The sequence below is a fragment of the Panthera leo genome, chromosome A2 (assembly GCF_018350215.1).
Source record: "Panthera leo isolate Ple1 chromosome A2, P.leo_Ple1_pat1.1, whole genome shotgun sequence".
Taxonomy (NCBI): Eukaryota; Metazoa; Chordata; class Mammalia; order Carnivora; family Felidae; genus Panthera; species Panthera leo.
Window position 1 is genome coordinate 86394925 of NC_056680.1, and position 22824 is coordinate 86417748.

A 22824-nucleotide genomic window follows, 5' to 3' on the forward strand; every position below is an offset into this window, starting at 1 on the left:
TGTTAGGCTGGCAAAAAACATACACTTTACCTGCAAAGAATTTTCTTTTGAAAAGAAATGGAACTAACTTTTCCCAAGGTCTTAATTTTTTTTTTAATTATTTCACAGTTGATACTGTTAAGCATTTAAAAAATTTTTAATGTTTATTTATTTTTGAGAGAAAGAGAGACAGAGCATGGGTGGGGGAGGGGCAGAGAGAGAGAGGGAGACACAGAATCCGAAGTAGGTTCCGGTCTCCGTGCTGTTAGCACAGAGCCCGACGTGGGACTTGAACTCTTGAGCCCTGAGATTATGACCTGAGCCGAAGCTAGACACTTAATCAACTGAGCCATCCAGGCACCCCTATTAAGTTTTCTAATAAAAAAAAATTTTTTTTAACTCAAAAAATTTTTTAAATTTTACTGAATTTTTTCTTAATTATTAAAAAGGCTTTAAAATAAAAAGCACACAGAAGTTATTTAAACTCATTCGCCAGTATGAAAGGACTTATTTTGCAATCTCATGGTCAAGTAAACTTTTGTTTAGAGAAGATTAAAAAAGATTCTCAACTCTAACATCTTATTTCTGTTTAAAAGTGTGAATCATAAAGTAAAATTAAAATATTTGTTAAAAATAGGTAGAAAGTAACAGAAGTAAAGAGAACATAGACCAACTTGCAGCATGAATGAGAATTGGTTTTCTTTTGGTGTACAATATTTTAAAGCATAAGTGTTAAACTTATGAATTTTTTGTTTTTAAGGAATACAGAAAATAAATTGATGGAAATATTTACTAAAAACTTGTAAAAAAATAGGTAGAAAGTACTTGAGCGTTCATTACATTTATTTTCAATATGGCAGTTGAAGATCTACGTACTTTTATATTATCTTTATGTTTCTGTATGTTTGAAGCATCTCACATAATAACTTTTTATACATATAAATATTTGAATCCCAAAAGAGAAACAATTGCTACTTAAAAGGTAAGCTAGAATGTTAGGAAACTTTCACCCGATTTTACCCCCTTCTTGATGGACAGAAATTCCTCCAAATATGCATCTACCTACTTGACCATCTCCCCTACTCTCAATGACACTTGTGATGTTCTATTGTTTATTTTTTCTCATTTGTCTTTTTCCACAGCCTTCACTGACACCAAAGCACCTTATAATCATGCAAACAAGATAAAAGAAACTATAATTAAAAGCATAATTTTTTACCTAGTCTCTCTCATTGATTTTTTTCTACAAAATATTATGAGATGTACATCCATAATAACCACCTTAAATCACAAACTCCTAGGGTTAGTGACTTGCATTATAGTTAAATTGCTCTTCTTCTTTTTGACAAGTGTTATGGCCAAAGTCGATGTAAAATTCATACGTTTATTCGTTTTTAATTTTTTTTAAGTAAGCTCTACTTTAGCCCAACATGGGGCTTAAACTCATAACTCTGAGATTGAGTCTCACGCTCTACTAACTGAGCCAGCCAGGACACCCCACCTATTCATTTCTTTATTCAAGTATTTATCAGGTAACTTCTACTTGGCCTATGGCACTGAATAAAAGAGAAAAAATCTCTAGTCTCCTGGAGGCTGGATTACAGAAGAAAAATCAGATAAGAAACAAGTTAACATGTAATATAACTTCAAGGTTATTACAGGTATATATTAAGTGTCATCAGATATAGTATCAGATACTATATCTGATGATACTGTAATGACTCCTTTTTTCCTTTCATCCTGCGAGGAAACTTCCTAGTTTCCTTCCACTCTCCCCCTTGAACACTTCCTTGGATTCATTTGGTTTTTTCAGCAAAATATTCAGTCTCTGTGCAATGTGAACGTTGGAGTTTCACACATAGCTAGCCAGTAGGCTCTCACTCCACCTTGAACCACTGCAAAATTAGTACACTACCATAGCATATCAAATGCATAATTTATATTAAAACTTGGAAACATTCTATATTGCCCTTATTCCAAAATCAAATGTGTCCTTCTAGTTTATGAATGCATATGACTCTTGTTTCCACATAAGGACACAAAGGAGAGTCAGGAAGAGAGGTAGAAAACCCAAGTCACCTCTTCTTCTCTTTTTCTCTTAATACACCCTTTTTTTTGAGAGATTCCACGGTCTCAACTTTTATTCTTTTAATGACCATATTTTCTTCACTTTGATAAACAACACATAAAAAACATTTTGACGCCTCCATGTTCCTCCTCGCCACTAGAATACAGGTTAAAATCATTGTAGAGATCACAGTATAAAAAGCTTTTTATCCTCTTAGGATTTTTTTAGAAAGAGCCTCCTTTATATTTAATTCTACTGGCCAAATCCATTGAAAATAGAAATGATTTGCATCTCAGCACTTAATCTAGTCCTGGAAACAGGGGCATTTCCAACTCCCTGATCAACTGGAAAACAAAAACAAAAGCAAACCTCCCATACACTGAGAAAATGAAAAAGTCCACAACCCGCCCCCCGCTGCACCCCACCTCCAGCATCACAAACCACCTTTAACTTTTCTGTGGGGCCGTGTCTTTCACGATGCACACAGAGAAGTAACAGTGCCTTTGGCCTCTCAGTCCTTGGCATTATAAATCCCATAGTATTTGCACTGCATTCTCCATTATTCAAGTGTGTCTACGCTGCTTATGAAACGTACTTTCCCATTCATCTTTGCACGTTTCCAAAGCCACTGTCCCTCACTTGGCCTTTGTGATTGCTCAGGTACTTTACCCCTCACAAAAACATAACCCAGGCAAAACGAACAACCACAGAAGGGGGTGACTCTAACTACTTCCCCTCACACCTCGATGCCTCTCCCAAAACTGTGAAATAAAGTTAATCTTTTGCAGGAAATTGAAAGTATCTCATTTCCTTAATGTTATCATGCTAGCACTTATATCATCCTTCTATTTCCGAATCTATATCCCCTAAAAAGATGGTAAGCAACGAATGGTAAGGACTTTCTATCTAGGAGTCTTTCTATCAACCCCCTGGGGTCTAACTAACGCTTTAAGCATGATAGATGTCCACCGTTTTTGAGCTGGTTTGAATGAAATAAATTAACTGAGAATGTCTGTGCTCTTCAAGCTACACCTTTCCTGTATTTACTCTGCTACTTCCCACTGTTTACGCAGTTTGTATGACAGGCTTCGGCCTTCACTTTCTGGTTACATGCCAACCTCCCCAGAACCTGACTGGATACCTCTGCCCATGGACAATCTATTCCCATTTTGATTCAAACTGAAAAGAGTCCCTCATAATCACCATACCTGTTAACCATACATATTTTCCCTGCCCAGAGGCAACTACTGCCTTGCTTCATTTCTAAAATTAAGCATTTGTCTCTAAGTCTGAGGAAAATTAACCTGAATTAATTGCCATCAGTGCCTCAGACACTCGCTGCCCGTTCCATTTGGTACCCATGCCTGTAATACAGTTGGTTCTCCTATTTCTACATGATTGGGTCTTCGGTCCAATGTAGCCATAAACAAGGATCTTAGAACACTTCAGTCCTTATGACTTCTTCCCCATGCCACAGAAGTCAGACAATATTCAAGGCCAAGGCTGGTTCACAGAAGAAACCCTCCACCAATATTTCATCAACAAGTTTCCGGGTCCCTTGCCACAACTAACACCTATTCCCTAACATTACACTATACTCATCCACATCCACCTGATAAATGATGGCAAAAATGAAAGAGACAATACCAGGGAAGCCTACAATTATATCGATGTGTCCAAGAACTCTTATCTTCAATATATAAACATTATATATATATATAACAATTATATTATATATTATATATTATATATGTATATATATAACAATTATATATTGTTTATATATATATATATTCTTATATATATAATATAATATATATAAACAATATATATAACAATTATATATATATAAACAATTATATCGATGTGTCCAAGAACTCTTATCTTCAATATATAAACATTAAAATGAATGAGTGCAACTTTATTAAAAAAACACATCCTGCTTCAGCTATTTGCAATTCTAGAGTTTACATAACAAAAGGAAAAAATAGTCATCTTTTGCTTTCCCCACCCAAAGCTTTACTTACAGAAAGTATACAAATGAATTCAAGGTCTAGAGACACAACTGTTTAATGAGCTACTCTAATTCAATTAGCTCTTTGGAAAGGAATAAAAGAAAGGAATAAAGTTGTTCATTCACTCTTCTAATTTAATACGCTGCATAAATGGGATAAGAGACTGGTTAGCCAGGATTTCTGCTCATTCTGAGGTCACTATGTATTCTAGCGTAGTCCTGCATATAATTAATATCCTGGGTTCTACTTTGTTGAACCTTACTTTTTTATCACAGCTGTGAAATACAGTAACACAACTTCATTATCTAAGGACTTTGATGAATAATCATAAATGTATTATTTAAATGTTTTAAGAGGTATCACTTAAGTTTGTGAACTGCATATAGAGAGTTTCAATTAATGTTGCCACTTTCAAACAAAGTTAGAAAAACTTTTGATTACTAAAATATTATATTCTGATTTTTAAGAGTGTGTCTTCAGTAATAATTTAAAATAATTAACTCAATATATCTAAGCATCAAGGTGAGTTGGCAAATGTTGGTGTTCTAGAATTAAAGAATGCTCTTGCTCAAAACTGTTATTACTGTTATTAATCTATTTAGCTAAAAATTTCTCAAAAAAAAAAAAATGTCTAGAAGCCCTAATGACTAACATCCAGTCTTCACTGCCCTCCAGACTGCAAATTTTAAACACAAAGTCTACATAAGATTTATAATGCAATCTCTGTTCAACATAGCATGCTACTGGAAATAATGGAACATCAAAAGAATAACACGATGTTGGGAATTTATATGTGTTGATGTGCACACCAATTCACATGAGCTGCAGAATAAATTTTCTTCAATCATGCTTTCATCCTGTCCCTATAAAACAAAACTTGCTGGGTTCCTACTTCTGGAAGCATAACAACTAAACTTTTCTGCAGACCAGGACATCTATATGTACCATTTACTCTGTCACGGCAGTATCCTCTTTCTGTCTTATGTTAGTCATGATGCACAGCCCAATGTGTACTCCTCCTCCACTTACCTGAATATTACCCATCTTTACAGGCCACAGTGGATTTCCTCCTTTACCACTTAATATTCCAAGGTCTACCCTTCTCAGCTCTCACTACTATAGTATGAACCACAGCACTTAGACTCCGATTTAATTTTCTTTTTTAATTTTTCAGTTTAAAGTGTTCTTCCAATTATTCCTTCTTCTCTCCTCTCATCACATGGACTCAAATGGAGCAACCACTTCTCATGATTTAATTACTCTGATTTTTTTCCTATTTTTCATCAAATTCTCATCAAGTATTTACTGAGTATGTTATTTATATCTTATATTGTACTATTTGTATTGTTTTGAAGGCCATAAAAGACATAATTGCATAACCTACATTATATAATAATGCAATGTATCCTATTATAAAGAGGAAACCAAGCTATCACTTGAAAACATTCTGTTTTCTGCTATTCAAGGACTGCCCAAGCCACAGGACCTCCTCCACAGAGGCAGTTACTCACTGAGAGCAGTTTGGCTGCAGATGGCTCGCTGTAGCTGACATCTTTAGCTGTGCATATTAATGCACAATTTATTTTGGCTAAAAACAGGGCACTAGCATTCCTCAGAAATGTGATGATATGCTTAGCAACTTGGGCAACAGTTTAGTTTAAAACGGTCCATCCAGAAGTGGGAAGGATACTTTCTCTCTGAAAGTGTGCAGATTACAAATTTCTGCTGCATAATTCAGTAACCGTTACCAAACCTCATGAAATATACACTAAACATAAAATGTTTTCCTTCTTAAAGCATAATGATGTTCAGCAAACACTAACAATAATATATGCAAATCCTAAAAAAAAATCAGATCAATTAAAAAAAGCACAGTTTGGGGAACCTGGGTTGGTTAAGCATCAGACTTTGGCTCAGGTCATGATCCCACGGCTTGTGAGTTCAAGCCCCGCATGGGGCTCTCTGCTGTCAGCGCGAAGCTGGCTTTGGAATTTCTGTCTCCCTCTCTCCCTGCCCCTCCCCCACTTGTGCTCACTGTCTCTCTCTCAAAAATAAACAAACATTAAAAAAAAAAAGCATAGTTTAATGTTTGTCAGTGCAGTCCAAAACAAGAAAACCACTTTCACCAAGCAAAACTTAAAAAATTATTATACTACACAGACATGAAAATATATTTGTACTCTATTACAGTCACACAGAGAGGAGAATCCCTAATCAGTCAAGTGAACTTACATAACACTATGCATTAACATTTCTAAACGGTCTCTCATATGGCAAATTCCAACTTTTAGAACTTTAATGATTAACATACACCTTGAGCTATCACACAGTTTTGAAGCCTGTGATACAATAATTCAAATTAGGCTGTGTCTGCAAACAGCTTGTTGAATTGTCCTCTTATTTCATGTAAAAATGAAGATATAAATTCCATTAGTAAAAAGAACCAAAGGTCACATAAACATTGTGAACGCATTATACATGCTGAAAGCTATGTATCTTTTTTTTGTTTATTGCTACATATCTTTTTTTTTAAGCTTATTTATTTTTGACAGAGAGCGTGCACACTCACAAGCATGTGTGCAAGTGGGGGAGGGGCAGAGAGAAAGAGAGAACTTGGGGCTTGAACTAATGTGAGATCACGACCTGAGCAGAGGTCAAGAGTCAGGCACTTAACTGTGCCACCCAGGCACCCTTCAAAGCTACAGATCTTTAATTCAGTCAGATGCTCACTGGAATTAAGATAATCATTTGTACATTGAGTTGGAAAGGAAAAAAAAATACTTTTTCAAAAAATATACTAAATGCTTAAAGTATATTAAATTTTTGTAAAAAACAACAAAATTTCATGAGTATTTTAGCCTCTTTTAAGCTTTCTGTGAGTGGGAGCCACTTATAACTTGTATTTATTCAAATTTTATGTAGTTGTACGTATGCCCATTTTCAAGAATGTCTTTAAGGAAACTCTTATTTTATTTTGTCATATTCTATTGTATTTTTAACATTTATTTAAGTAATCTCTACATCCAAGGTAGGGCTCAAACTCACAACCCTGAGATCAAGAATCACACACTCCTCCGAATGAGCCTGCCAGATACCCCAGAAAGTGTGATTTTAAAATTACACTTAATAACCTTTATATTATTTTCAATTTTTTGTAGACCCCATCCACATTTTTCATTACCATTTATTTCCTTATGACCACTTTTTAAATCCTTCTTCTGTGACGTTTAAAAACATAAATTTATACATTAAAATTTTTCCGAACATTTGTAACTACAGAATTCCCAATCACATATTCACATTATAATGCCTACCACTGACTTATTTTCTTTTGTTGAAGCAGAAATCTGCTCTTATGAGTTGTTCCATGAATTCTACTGAAAATTCTAACTTTGCTGAACAAATGATACAAATGTCATATCTCCATCAATTGTTTTACAACTGATTTTTAAAATCTGTATTTTTGATTAAAGAAAAACATAGAAAAAGTGGTTAGTCGTTTTATATTCAGGTGAGACTGGATCTTATCTATATAAACTTCATTATATTCTATTCTACAAACAAGTTTCCATCCTCACTTGCTAAATTATCACCCCTCCTTTTAGACTCTGAGTTCAGTTCTTGACACTGAAAAAAGTTATCAACTTCATCATCTATATTTTCAAAATCTAACAGAGTGGCTAGCGAAGAGTAGAGCTCACAGTTTTCTTAAAGAACAAAAAGAACTCAGCAGTATAAAGCTCTGGTTTGAGCAACAGTGAGTAGGAAGGTATAAAACCACTGTTCTTGGACCTCAGTTTTGTTTACACTAAATTCCAAAAATAAACTGCCGCCAAGTAAATTTTTTTTTAACTTTAAGAATATGTAAAATTTACACACATGCACACATTCTTTCTTTAACCTACAAATTTAAGGAGTGGTCTATTTAAAGAGAACATGGTCTCTTATAAAAAATGATGCTAAATTTGGGGTCAGCAGATCTAAGTTCTTGTATGGGATTCACTACTAAGTAATTTTGTGACCATATAAGTCACCTCAAGTCCCTAACTTCATTTTATAACTGACAAATGGAGTTAACAATGATGACACTATCCCTACTTACCTTTCAGAATTTTTATAAAGATTCACAATAATGATGATAATAAAAAAATGTTTATCTACTAGTTTCAATTTCAAAGCACTTCCACTTATATTGCCAAATGTGATTTTTTACTTTATGAATATTTTTAGATCTAAGAAAACTAAATATTCAGAAAAATAGAATGGCCTGATCAAACCATACATCAAGTAAGCAGCCGAGCTAGGGTTCATATGCACACTTTTCAAGTCTAAAATCCCATACTGCTTCCAGTTTTCCAAAGGGCCATCTGATGGTTAATTTATAAAGAAACACTGAAGATTTCAAATGACTTTACAATATGAGTTCTGATTGCTTTACTCTCTTTAGTCACCCTTAAAATGTGAATACCACCTTATTAAAAGAGCATTAAATGACAAAAATCATATAGAGATCCTAGTGCACAGTCTGAAATGCAGTGTTCAAACTAAGATCTCTCCTTTCTGCGACCAAAGACCTATCTCCCTTTTTTACTAAAGGAAGAAAAAGGCAAGAAGCACTGTTTATGGGAAAGCTGTTTCTCCTTTATCAAAGGTAACTACAACAACTTCAAAGTAAATTCAGAGGAATATCAGCAAAAATACGTACGTGTGAGGGGCAAAGCTAGGAGGACATCCCAGATCTTCTGATGCCTTACTGATGCACTTGATGTGGGCACTACTTTAAGGAAAATAATTATAAACTTCTACCAGACTATTTATATCTTTATCTTCAAGGCACTATCTTTGACATATTTGCAAGGAAGAGCTCATTTTAATCTAAGCTAATTAAGATATGGAAGGGGAGCAAGTGTTAGATATGTTTTCTCAAGGGATGTGAACAATGAGCAAGTTAACCCAGCACTTTATTAAGTTTACTGATCCAGTAAATGATTTTGTGTAGGTGTGGGTATCTGCTTTCACAACAGAACATCTGTCCTTACCAAGTTATATATATCATCATACCAGGGCAATGATATGTAACAACAGCCTTAGTAGATATTATAAAAGCCAAAAGCTGGATACACAGAAAGTCACCTGAAACATCTAGTCATTTAAGAGCTGAAAATGAAAAAAAACAAAAAAAGCCTTTGATGCTAATGACTAAACTTAATGGGTAGACATGAGAAATATTTATTTTATACAGGGAACATCCAAGTCATGAGAAAGACGTTGCAAATTGAAGCATATCAAAAAATGAGAGCTAAATAAATATGGTGTCTGTAGACATATTTAAGTAATATAGAGCTTTTAATGATTAACTGGGTATTTCTATTCATTTAAATTCATTAGAAAACTATTTTAAAGGAAGATAAATTCTGTTAAAATCAAGATATCCTTTACTTAAATCCTATTAATGATACCATATGGATTGTCAGAGAATAGCAAAAAAAAAAAAAAAAAAAAAAAGTCCTTTAACTTCAGAATATAAGAACCTTATATTTAGCATCAATAGCATCTATTTCCCTTCACTGGATTCACATAAAAATGCTGTCAGTTACAGGCACCTGGGTGGCTCAGTTGGTGAAGCCTCCAACTCTTGATTTCAGCTCAAGTCATGATCTCACCATCATGAGATCAAACCCCATGTCAGGCTCTGTGCTGACCATGGAACCTGCTTAAGATTCTTTCTCTCTCTCCCTCTCTCTCTCTCTCTCAAAATAAAACAAATGAACAAACAACAACAACAACAACAACAACAACAAAAAACAGTGTCAGTTAAAGCATACACGGCTGTGACTAAGAATGTATTAAAAACTGACCAAATTTCCCATTACAGGCATAAGGCCCTTCAGGTCACCATTGTTATTTAGAACCCAAAATTCCTGGCACTTCATCTAGTAAAATGCTCACGCTGAAGATGTAAAAATCAAGAATCTAAATCCTTTATTCATTCTGACGCATCATATAAATTGTTCCACCAATCATTTGATGAATGAGGGTTTTTTTAAGTGTTAATTGTAACATGAATTTACAAGGTTAAAAAAAAAGTACAAAAAAGGTATGACATTAAAGGTAAAACCTTCTCTCTCTACCACCAAGTCTAACTCTCCAGAATCAGTGTTAAGTTTTGCTTTGATTTTTTCTTGTGGTTGCCATTATAGTATCAAATAAGTTTTGATCTATAAATTTAAAATATTATGAATTTTTACCTTACTACAGAAGCTACAGTTCTTCAAGACAACCTTATATTACCACTACTTTAGGACTGTCTTAAGCAATCTCCAAGAAATTATGTTTAATGAACTACCTATTTTTAACACACAATAAAATAAGGCATAACTTTTTCAGTTTGATTTCTGTATCATGTAATATCATCTCACATTCTACCACCATTTTGTAATCACATTTTCCATCCATTCTTTTTATTTTCCATTTTAATAAAAGAACTTCCTCTACTGATTATGATGTATGTATAGATAGGTACACATGTACATATAGACAGAGAGAGAGGTGATAACTTGCCTGCATTCTTTCATGTGTTAACACATTCTTAAGTGCCCTCACACTCTCTCCCGATATCTTGCCGAGGTACAGAATTCATCTTATCATCCTATCTAGAAACTTAAAGAAAGTGCTCCCTATCTACTGTCTTCTATGCTGATTATGAGGATTGTAGCTGTTTGATTTCTCATCTTTTTTTTGTAGATGATATCATTTTTCTCTGTGTAAGCCTTTCCGGTTTTCTCCTTATCTTTGGAAATCTGATATTTTACCAGGATACACCTATCAGTCATTTTATTAATTTTGCATGGCCAGTGAGTAGGCCTTTACATTCTGAAGACTTCAATCTTTCTTTACCTCAGAGAAATTTCTTCTGGAGCTTATCTCCACCATCTTGATTCTTTCTTTCTGTAACTCCTATTAGAGTTCTTTGATACACTCTCCATGATTTTTAATATTTCTCTTAGGGCCCCAGATCCCCCAGAGTTATAAATAACCACCTCCCCAAAATGTCTACAACTCCATTGGCAGGCATCCAGAAACAGCCCCACACCGGAGATAAAATGCCCATTCTCCAGTCTCTATATTACTACAGGAAGTAGTAAAGAGGAAAATCTCAGAGTTCTATACCTTCCTAGGTGCATTCCCCACTCTTTCCTTCCTTAACCATTCCAAAATCCAAGCTTTCGCTACAACTATATACACAAATTAAACCTTTAGTCACTATTAAAAATACCAGATTCCCAAGTTATCTATCAGTTTCAAGCCTCTAATCCTTCAATGGGAATGAGGGAACTCTCACCACCCAACCCCTCCCACCCATGGTCCAGGCTATAACCTTCTGCTACTTCATTTCTCTCAATAACATTTATCACCAGCTGTCACGCTATATATTTTATGTGTTTATCACTCTTAGAATACACACTGCATGAGGAGAGAATTTCTGTGTACTGTGTTCACTCTTAGATGCCCAAAGTCTAGAACGGTGCCTGAAACACAGTAAGGGTTCGGTAAGTAGTTGCCTAATTTTTTAAATTGCTCTACAATCTGGAAAAATCTTAGGCCTTTTCCAGACCATCAAGTGGGCCCAGTGAAATTTGAGCGTGCTAATTATTTATGGAATATTCTCTTAAACAGTTCTTAAGAACAGTAAGAATTTTTATAAGTTGTTTATATGTCCCGAATGAATGCTCTCCTAGGAGGTCACGTGTTTTTTCTTTTGTTTTGTTTTTCACTGTTTCACCTGTGTCCTTCATGTGGTATCACTGCTAAAATGTCAAGTTAAGTCTCTTCAAGCCTGTCATTTACAGTGAATGTCTCCATTATTTACTAGGTAATCATCAGAGGTTTTTCTGTGTGTGTGGACAGTTCTGCCTCTCCATTCATCCTCTCCTTTAAAGGAGAGGATATGGGACAACAGAGGGTCAGTGTGCAAGTAAGGACAGCTTTACAGGACAGTAACAGATCAGAGTGGTTGACTCACAGTTGAGTAATGTTTTATTTGTTTTCGCCTTTAAATTATTCCATTGTGCAAGAATGGCATTACTTCTAATTCTCTTCCAAAGTCCCTAGTTTTCTCATGAGGGGCCATTAGGCAGCTCATCCCTTCATTTGGAGAATTCTTTGGCTTTGGCTCGAGGGAAAGAAAAATAAAGACTCTCCCTACCGTCTTCCCATTGGAGATTAGGAAAGAGTCCACTAGTCATATTTGTTCCTACTGCAATTCTTTAATTTGTTGTTTGATCACTACCCATAGCCCATCACTGCTTTCTATATTTGTTCATTCCTAGCTTAGAGCCTAGAGAGCTTCCCTGAGGAAGCCACTTGTTTGATGGTTTCCTTGGTTCTTTTTCTGTCATCATCTTCCCATTTTCTATCTTCTAGAAATTCAACATGCCAACTTATACTGCTGGTGGTCTTTCCTAACTTCTGGAAAGACCTTTTAAAAAGTGAGACCTTTGGAGATAGGAGGCGAACTTACGTGTGCCCAGTGTTCCTTTTTAAGAGGAACTGTGTTGTCGACTTTACTTAGAACTTGAGGTGAGAAGACCTCTGTGCTAAATCAGCAAGCAACTAAGAGGAGAATATCACCTTTTCTAAACATTCTTCCAGCTACTCTACCATCAGGAAGCTCTTAACAGGTTTTCTTTCTCCACAGGCTCCAGCCTCCTGACATTTGGCAGAGCTCTACTCCTTCCCACTAGTTCTTAACACATTTTCCACATTTCCGCCCTTAGTTTCTCTCACCAGTAACAGAAGATGCAGCCATCCTATCCACCTCAAAGAGGTGTCCAGTTAAGTCATTTTGCCAACCTAAAGAACTTGCACCATTTTTTGTTTCGTTTTGCTTTAATAAATGGAGGGAATTTATATGCAGGTCTAGGTGTGTGTGTTTTGGGGATTTTTTTGTTTTGCTTTTGTTTTGTTTTTTAGCTCTGGAAATATGGCCATGTTTTTGTTCAATAAAATACCTGGTATCATCCAAGAGACTGATTAACCTATGGTCCATTATGATCAAAAATAAATATGACCAAAAAAAGCACCTTAACTAACATTTGGTTCATTATTAACATACTGAAAAATGACAAGTCATTTCATAGATTACAAAATTTGACAAGAGCCAGGAGAATTTTCAGACACGAGGGACAAGTCTTTAAATTTCTCCCCAAATCTTGCCCCAGGCTATGTATCAAAAGATATCTAGTATATGAACAATAAAAACAACAAGAAAAAGTGCTTTTGTTGCTATGTAGAAAGCAAATGTTCAGTTTCTGTGTCAGAAAGGAAGCCCGAAGAGAGAGCCTGCATTGTTGAGGTTTATTCCATTAATGGACTGGTAAGAAAAGATAGCTATAAACTCCTCTTGGCATCAAAAGGTTAGGCTTAGAGCCAGTAGATTCTTAACGTTTATTTGGAGCAGCACACATTTTGACAGTCACCAGAGTCGATGGTTTAAATACCATCCTCTTCACATAGATATTTGAGCTAAGGTGTGTGTGTGTGTGTGTATGACAGGAGTAGGAGAAAGCTCACAAGTCTAGTTAAGGAAGTCAAATCCCCTTCCCTAAAGCTTGCTGTCAGAGTGATGATACCTCTCCAGTCCTTCCTCCCCAGATCAGTATCCATTTAAGAGCCAGGATGTTCATAAGCACATATTGTCATAATTCTGATACATTGGTAATAAAAAATATCAGAGAAATCCTCCTAGTCTTTTCAAGAAGTGATACAAGAGAGCAGTATTCTATTTAATCCACAGACTACAAAAGTAATAATACTGAGAGTTACTTGCATACTCAAACTTGAAAATAGTAAATCAATGTAAATTAAAGAATTAAAGAACATCCCGCCTCTGTCCCTGTCCTGCATAGAAAAACTGTCTACTCAGTCTGAATATTTGAGGGCAATGTGACCCAGAGCATTACATCCTCTTCAGAAGATGCAGAAAAGTTCACTTCCTCATGGATCCATAGAACAGCTCAGAAATGGTGATTGTTCCCAAAATTTCATCTATCTTATTATCTCTTGAAATAGAAACTCCCAGACTCTCTCCAGAGGTCTAATTTCTCAACTCTAACCCCCTTGATAATTCAGGAGTGAGGAACTGCCCATTTGGTGGACAGAATTAGGAAAGATGCCTTCTTAAAAGAGTTCAGAATTAGTAGCTCAGTCGGTTAAGTGTCCGACTTCAGCTCAGGTTAATGATATCATGGTTCGTGGGTCTGAGCCCCATGTCGGGCTCTGTGCTGACAGCTAGGAGCCTAGAGCCTGTTTCGGATTCTGTGTCTCCCTCTTTCTCTGACTCTCTCTCTCTCTCTCTCTCTCAAAAATAAAAACAAACATTAAAAAGAAATTAAGAGTTTAGAATTAGAACTCAGATGACATTTTTACTTATGGGGGAAAAATAAAGTTGAAAGAAATGTCAAGATAAATCAAATAATCAAATGGCTCTTGATTGCTACCTCAGAACCCAACAACTTATGATATTGTATCCAAGTATAAAAAAAAAAAAAAAAAAAAGGTGAGAGTACACTTTAAAAGTTAAATCTTATCCACATTGCATTATATTGTAACTTTAAAAGCACTTAATGCATTTAAAAATACCTTATCATACAAATGTTCAGATAATCCTAATAATCCAATGTGTTGGGCAGAGAATAGATTATTATATTCATTTTTCAAATGGCATCCTTGCTACAGAAAGTTTAAATGATTTGCCCAAGTTCATCTCAACAATAATGGGAATGCGTTCCTTTAATGAGCTAGTGAGGTAGACCTGCCCTCATAGTCCCAACTCCTTTTATAAGTGTCTATATTCCTGCTATTCTTCACATTTCCAACTCAAATTCTTCTGTTTTCATAAAGATCATTATGATACCCAAACCTCACCCCACCCCCACAACTGATAGTGATGTTTTCTTCCTCTGACCTCATAGCACTTTATCTCTGCTTCTACCATAAATAAATATATTGGGAATCAGGAGATTCGGTTTGAATTCTGCTTGGTTATTTACTGCCATGAAGATCCTAACAAGTAACCACAGTAACCACTTGAACACTAGTTTTCTCACTATTAGAAAAGAGAAAACTATAGTACAGATAATATATGCCCATGGAATTTTTTGGAAATTTAAGTTTGATTAAACCAGTAGGAAAGAACTATGTTAAATGTAAAGCCCAACACAAAGTTACTTTTCATATACATATATTTCTTTTTTATATCCACTTTTATTTCCCCTATTTTATTTCCTAGAAGAAAGACTCCATATCCAGTGAATACTTGATTGCGTCACAGCACTCATTGGTGCTTCACAAGAAGCATTTGATACAAACTTCTAAAATGAATGAATGATCAAATGTATGACTACATTAATCAAGTAAGTTTCGTAAAGCAGCATGTTCATCACCACCTGCTAAACGTTGAAGGCCAAAATTTGACTTCAACTTCTCTCCAATCTCATTGTCTATTTTCCCCCACCACGTCAGCCAACCTAGATTTACCTCTGATTCCTTAAATACCCCGTAAATTTTTCTGGCTCTAGGTCTTGGACCAAATTATCATCCCCTTTCACATCCTTTATCTGTTGGAATAGTATCCATCCTTACAAACCTAGCTCAAATGCCATTTTCTCCATGAAGCTTTCCTTAATCTCACTCACTAGAAATGACGCTTCCTATTCCACAGTATTTGTTCATCTCTCATTGCTCTTATCATGTGACCACATATTACGTTTCCTTGTGCATATATTATCTAACCTAATACTCTGATTCTGTTATGATCAGCCTTATGTTTTAGTTATCTTTATATCCTGCCAAACCTATATTAAAATGTCTTCCATATAACAGGTACTCAAATAATATACGTGGCTTCAAAGTCCAACTGCATGTTTCTGCTTTATAAATTGGCAAATGACATTTCATGAAATGATCATCCATTGCTTTAAGTCATTATTACTGTACATTCCTATCAATGTCATATAGTACGAGCAGAAAGAGATCTTCATTAAAATTTTAAAAGCTACCAACATATAAACAAACTTCTTATAATCCAATTTCTGCTATAATTTGAAAGCAGCATGTTCTTATTAATTGCAATGTTATCATTAAAAATTGCCTATCTGGGGGTGCCTGGGTGGCTCAGTTGGTTGGGTGTCCAACTTGGGTTCAGGTCATGATCTATGAGCCCCGCATTTGGCTTTGTGCTGACAGCTCAGAGCCTGGAGCCTGCTTTGGATTCGGTGTCTCATTCTCTCTGCCCCTCCCCCACTTGTGCTCTGTCTCTCTCTGTCTGTCAAAAATAAATAAATGTAAAAAAAAATTTTTTTAATGGCTTATCTGGAAAGTTGAGGTAGTCAATATGACTTTGGGATAAGAAGAACAAATGATACTTTAGAAAAAAACCAGAAGTTGGCACATTTTTAATTTACATCATTTTTATCTCTCCTTGGCAACAAACATCCCAACTAATCTAACAGCTACCAACGATCATCAATGCTGTTATTATTGTAACATAGACTTCATTTATAACAAGGGTACACAAGTTTTCTCTCTCGGGGATATTTAAATCACACAATCCTTCATCGCCTGCTGTCAGCTCCTTCCTGGGCTGTTCGCAGACATAATGTACACATAAGCCACTAACAGCTGTCCTCCAGACAAACTAAGTGATTTCTGCACCTTCTCATCGGGTGGGAGCCACCAGATTTCTTTTAAAAATGTATTCTTCTGGCCTCTCTGTTCTCACTTATCTCATTATGTCACCTTCCCTGTATTATTTCTTCACTCCAGAGAATTTCTGAGTGTTTTTTTGTTGTTGCTGTTTTGTGTTTTGTTTGTTTTGTGTATGTTTGTTGCTGTTTGGGGCTTTTGTCCTTCTCCCTGAATGTCCCCAAATCTCCACCTATCAAAATCTGATTTTATCCAGGGCCTTTAAGTGCTAGGTTAACATTAACTGAATTCTTGAGAATTATTTTTCTGTCCTCAATCAGAGTAAACAATGATGAACAATCATTTGTCACTACTGGCCCCTTTATGATTTGATAGTCAGGAAGGCATACCCAAAGACTTAAAAATATAAAATATGATCCTTCTGAGAATACACTCATCAATGTTGAACCTGCTCTTAGGACTTCATTTTACGAACTGACTTATGCTGTTATTAATGACTCTCAACTAATAAGTGAAACATTACTTCATAAGGTATATCAAAATCACTGGCAGGAAAAGGAGAGGTATAGTTTGGAAAAGTGTACTTAATTTTATATTAAAATTGTATTTATGGGGCTCCTGGGTGGCTCAGTCAGTTAAATGTCTGACTTCAGCTCAGTTCATGATCTCACGGCTTGAGTTCAAGCCCCACATCAGGTTCTATGCTGACAGCTCAGAGCCTGGAGCCTGTTTCAGATTCTGTGTCTCCCTGTCTCTCTGTCCCTCTCTCAAAAATAAACATTAAAAAAATGTTTAAAATTGTATTTATAATGGGAAAACATGGTCCACTTTTTTTGCAGCACAGAAATGATCCCAGTTAAGAGTACCATAATTTTGGAAGGCAGGAGTATGAATTTAAAAGTTAAAGTAATTATCACTGTATGGTAAGTAATAATAAATAGTGTGGATCTTACAGAGTGCAATGAGTATATGCTCAGCATCTTTGATTTCATTTTGACTTTATATGCCAAAGTTATCAGAAATTGTGGCAGCATTTTGGGCTTATTATTGGAGAAAATGGCTTAAAACTTTTTTTTTTCTAAATTTACAATTAGAGAAGAAAAAGAGAAAGGAAGGAAGGAGAGGGAGAAAGAAAGGACAAGAGAAAAATAATGCCATCCTATCATACCAGTGATAAACCAAACACCATTTGTGTAAGCAATGATAATGGTTTAAGAGCATGAACACAATAAATAAACACACTCACCTCGGTTAAATGAGGATTGGGATTAAAACCACACAGGCTACACACAGTGGTTTGACACTCAGTGCATGTGTTAAAATTGGCCTTTTCTGGAACATGCAACAGAAGTTCAGTGGTATTGCAAAGAGGACAGATGGTTTTAGAGAGGCCTTGTCCTGGAGTCTGGGCTGCAGACGGAGCAGTGGATGGCTGCAGAGGTTTCCCAGCTTCTGTTTGGCTTACTGGTTTTATAGATGGCTGAGCTGAAGGCTTTGCTGGGCCTGGCTGTTGAGGTGGGGGCTTTGCCGGGCTGGGCTGCTGAGAAGGGGGCTTTGCCGGGCCTGGCTGTTGAGGTGGGGGCTTTGCCGGGCCTGGCTGTTGAGGTGGGGGCTTTGCCGGGCCTGGCTGTTGAGGTGGGGGCTTTGCCGGGCCTGGCTGTTGAGGTGGGGGCTTTGCCGGGCCGGGCTGCTGAGAAGGCGGCTTTGCCGGGCCAGGCTGCTGAGGAGGGGGCTTTACCGGGCCAGGCTGCTGAGGAGGGGGCTTTGCCGGGCCAGGCTGCTGAGGAGGGGGCTTTGCCGGGCCAGGCTGCTGAGGAGGGGGCTTTGCCGGGCCAGGCTGCTGAGGAGGGGGCTTTGCTGGGCCAGGCTGCTGAGGAGGGGGCTTTGCCGGGCCGGGCTGTTGAGGTGGGGGCTTCGCCGGGCCGGGCTGTTGAGCAGGAGTTTTTCCTGTCCCTGGCTGCTGACCCAGAGACTTTGTTGCCCCAACTTGCTGAGATGGAGTCTTTGCAGGCCCAGGTGGCTGAGCTGGAGACTGTGACCCAGGTTGGTGAGCTGGAGATTTTGGTGTCCCTGGCTGCTGGGCTGGGGGCTTTGCTGGCCCTGGCTGCTGAGATGGAAGTTTGTCTGACCCAGCCTGTTGAGTTTGAGGCTTCGCAGGCCCAACAGGCTGAGCTGGAGACTTTGGCCCAGGCTGCTGAGCAGTAGGCTTTGTTGTCCCTGGTGGCTGGGCTGGGGGCTTTGCTGTCCCCGGCTGTTGAGCTAGGGCCTTCGCTGGCCCTGTTTGCTGAGCTAAGGGCTTTGCAGGCCCAGGCTGTGCTGTAGCAAGTTTTTCAGGTCCAGGCTGCTGGGCTGGAGGTTTTCCAGGACCTCCCTGCTGAATAGGTGGTTTGGATGGGCTTTGCACAGAGGGTTTAACAGATTCTCCCCTTAGTGTGTCTGACGGTTTTGTCTGAGGCCTGGTTGCATCTCTTTGAAGGGGCAATTGTGCCTGGTCTGTCTGAGGAGCCTGCGTAAGCCCCTCAATTGGCTTTCCTGTCCCTGAAGGTTGTAATTTAATCTTCTCTGGTTGCTGAGAAGATACTGATCTGGGAGAGCCATCCTGCTGCAGTGGGACCCTCGCAGGTCCTTGCTGCTTAGGAACTGGCTTAGGTGACTGTTGTGGTGGAGGTTTTGTGATTCCTTCGGGTTTTCCTTGTTCTTTCTGAGCCATTTTTTGTTTCTTGGCAGTTTCTTCCTGGGATGAATCAGTGTCTGATATCAAATCAAAAGGATTAAATTTATTTACAACCGAGGAGACAGCACTTAAAGGGTTAACCTCTGAGAGGAAGCCAGGCATCATACTAGACTTGTGCTCTTCCTTCAGATCAGTTCTGGACTTTGATTCTTTCAAGCTAATAGTGGAAGGACTCCTTCCAGGCAACTTCTGCTCTGACCTCAAAGTGTCTGTAGTTCTACTCTTACTGAGACCAGGCGGAGCTGAACGCCCTGGGTCCGGCGGTTTCCCTGATTGTTTTGGAGGATGACTACTATCCAACTCTTGTTTCCTAGAAGAGTGAAACAAAAAGAAGTAAAAATAATGGAAATTATCCCAACTCTAAATAATATGAAAAAGCTATTACTTTCTTACAGTCTCAAAATTACGCATGTATAAATATAATTAGAACACATTTTTGCAGTCTACTGTACGTGACCAGAAAAGGTTTAATCCCTCTGTTACTTTCTTTACATGGGTAGAGATTTTCAACAAGAAGGTAAACAAAAAGGGGAAAAAACAAAAATAATACCTGCTACCGTAAGTCATGAAAACATAAGAAATCTAGCTAGACATTATTTATAATAGTTTATTTACGTTTACACTTAATAGAATCCAGCCATACTTAACACCTAATTATATTAAATTGATAAATCAAGGCAATGCCATGTTCTAGTACGTTCATGTTCAAAGAATGTTATTCTTCCAAATACTAGCAGCACCAAGAATTAAAACTAATCATTTTAAAATGTGGGAGTTTGTTCCAAACTTTTTTTTTGATGTTGTTTGTGTGTCTTACTTGATTACAAGAATTAAATTAGTCACATATGGCATGTGTGACATCTGGGAAATGTTTAGTAAAGGAAGTTATGTCAGGCATTTCCAGGGGCTGAGAAAGTTGATAGTCTATTCAATTTTACTCTGTCTACAAAGAAAATATCCATTAAATATTATCCTTATTAAACTTCATAAAATGAAAAGTCCTACTTTGATTAATTAGAAATTTTTGAGAAATAATTCCCTATTTCTTGTAGAAGAAAAATATTATGTCATTTAATTATTATTCCAATAGCTAATACTTAATGAGATCTCTATGCAAAATAACAATTGATACTTACAGAATTTCGAGATATAGCCTGGTATACAACTAGTAATAAGCTGGTTGTGACCCCATTTTTGAAGGTATTGTTACTTTTCTCAGAAGAAAATATATAATAATCTCTTAATGTTTTGTGTAACATTCTTGCCACTGTTAGGCTATTAGTAATATTATTCATTATTAACAGCTTTAAGAATGTAACTAATCTGCAAAATTTCTTTTAATTCATAGACAAATATACATGATGGATTTTTTTTTAAACAGTTTTGGAAACATGATCACTTTTAAATGACTATGGCTAAATAATTGTAAGTTTTTACTTTTAGCCAAAAATTAAATACATTAATTTTTTTTAAATAAGCCATTCTTCACTGATAAAGTTGCAACTAAAAAGAATAGGATATATTAGAATTGTTAACAAATAAAATTATAAGTATTGCATTTGATAATGTAGCTTTTTAATTTTGGAAAAGATTTATTTATTTTTAATTAAAAGAAAAAAGAGAAAGTTATTCAGTAGCACTTAAAATATGAGATAATCACAATAAAGTTCTATAAGTTTTGTTTTGTGAAAATTTACTTGCTAATGGGCCAGATTATAAATTTTTAATTTCAGATCATTTAGTACCTAATATGAATTAAGTTTTTGAAGTTCCCCAAAGGATACAGAAATTTGAGTTAGATCAAGTCATAAGGCATAACAGAAAGAAACACAGAAGCATTCCCTCTAGTTAGCAACAAGTCCAAAGGAAATAATCTATACAAGCCAAGGTATGTAAGAAGTGATTTTCTGATAAAAGAGAAATAAATAGAATTCCTAGTTTTGGCAATTCCCTCCGGGAAAAAAAAAAAAAATTAGGAAATTTGAGATAACTGAAATGAGGAACTAAAATTATTACCCTAATTAATTCCAACAGTTCTAAGATAGTTATCTTTTAAAAAGCTACGTATTTCCATTTTGGGAAAATGATTTTGAATGTTTCTTTACAGGCCGCAAAAGCCATAGTAAATGACCTAAGATGGATTATTTCCAGAAATTCCACTGTTTAGATCTTCACATTATTCTGGAAATGATCCACATTCAATTAATGAAATCTACCACTCCCATGAAAGGGCACATTCTTAGGAACTTCGTTAGAGAAGTCCCTGTCTTATGAGTAATTATTAGGCATTTTTTTGAATTGGTTCCCTTGTGGAGTCCTAGAGACCTACATTTAAACAGAGTACAAAAGAAATCTATTCTTAATTTAACGAAATCCTCTTGAAAATACTATTAAGCTTAATCATTGTTTGTGTTATTTCACAGAATCCAGCCTATGTACAAAACAAATAAAAAATGAACTTTGTGAATACCAAGTAGTTGTGTTATCAACACCAAAATTCAAAGCAAGCTGCTTCCAGCAGAAATTACAATTGTATGTACTTCCTACAAGTATAAGTTATACAGTCTAACAAAAGCCCTGAGAAAATACTGACACAGATATGAAGATTGCCCTACAACTTAAACTAATTTCAGTTACTAGAATGATGTGAGTTAATGTAAAACATAGAGATGTGGATGTGAGAAATAGAAGGACAATCATTAAAAGAGATATAAGCTTAATCCTGAACAAAAATATAAGGATGTCTTAGCTAACTATGGTCTTTCAGTGAAGTTTTGTTTGGTGTAACAGTTGCTCTGTCAAAAACAAACATGACGAAAATGCAATCTGTGCCTTGTAAACTAGACTGGGACCTCCTAGAGAGGGAATGTGTTTCACTCATCTTTGCATCACTAGAACCGAATCTGTTAACTAGAGAGCATGTTTGATGAGTGAATGAATGAACACATGGATGACAATGAATTGATGAATGTATCAGGTTTTTGTTTTATGCTAGATTAATGCTTCATCAATTATTTTCAAAGTCTTCTGCAGTCCTTCCAAGGCATAAGTGCAAACATTCTATATGCATTTTAGAACCTGGGCTTGGCTTGCTACTCTAGGAAGAAAAAATGTTTGTTGAGTTGTCTACCAGTTGGAGAGATGCAAAGGAATACTAAAGAAAATAACAGATTCAGTCAGAATTCCTATGAAATATTCTGCTAATCAGAAGCACTTTTCAGTAAAGCCCTTCTCAAACCTGTAGTTGTAAATAGAATGAGTTGACCAAGTAATAAAATTGTCTTCCCCTGGGTCTTTAATAAATCAAAAATTCAGGAACATTT

The 22824-nt window shown here is 36.3% G+C and overlaps 1 protein-coding gene across 1 annotated transcript in view; it reads right to left on the bottom strand.

Moving 5' to 3' along the window:
* Positions 1-22824, bottom strand: part of PCLO (piccolo presynaptic cytomatrix protein) — a 361627-nt gene that overhangs the window by 335543 nt on the left and 3260 nt on the right. The window contains exon 2 of the mRNA XM_042916591.1: positions 18014-19811. Coding sequence (XP_042772525.1) covers positions 18014-19811 — 1798 coding nt within the window. The remainder of the gene's footprint in view (positions 1-18013; positions 19812-22824) is intronic.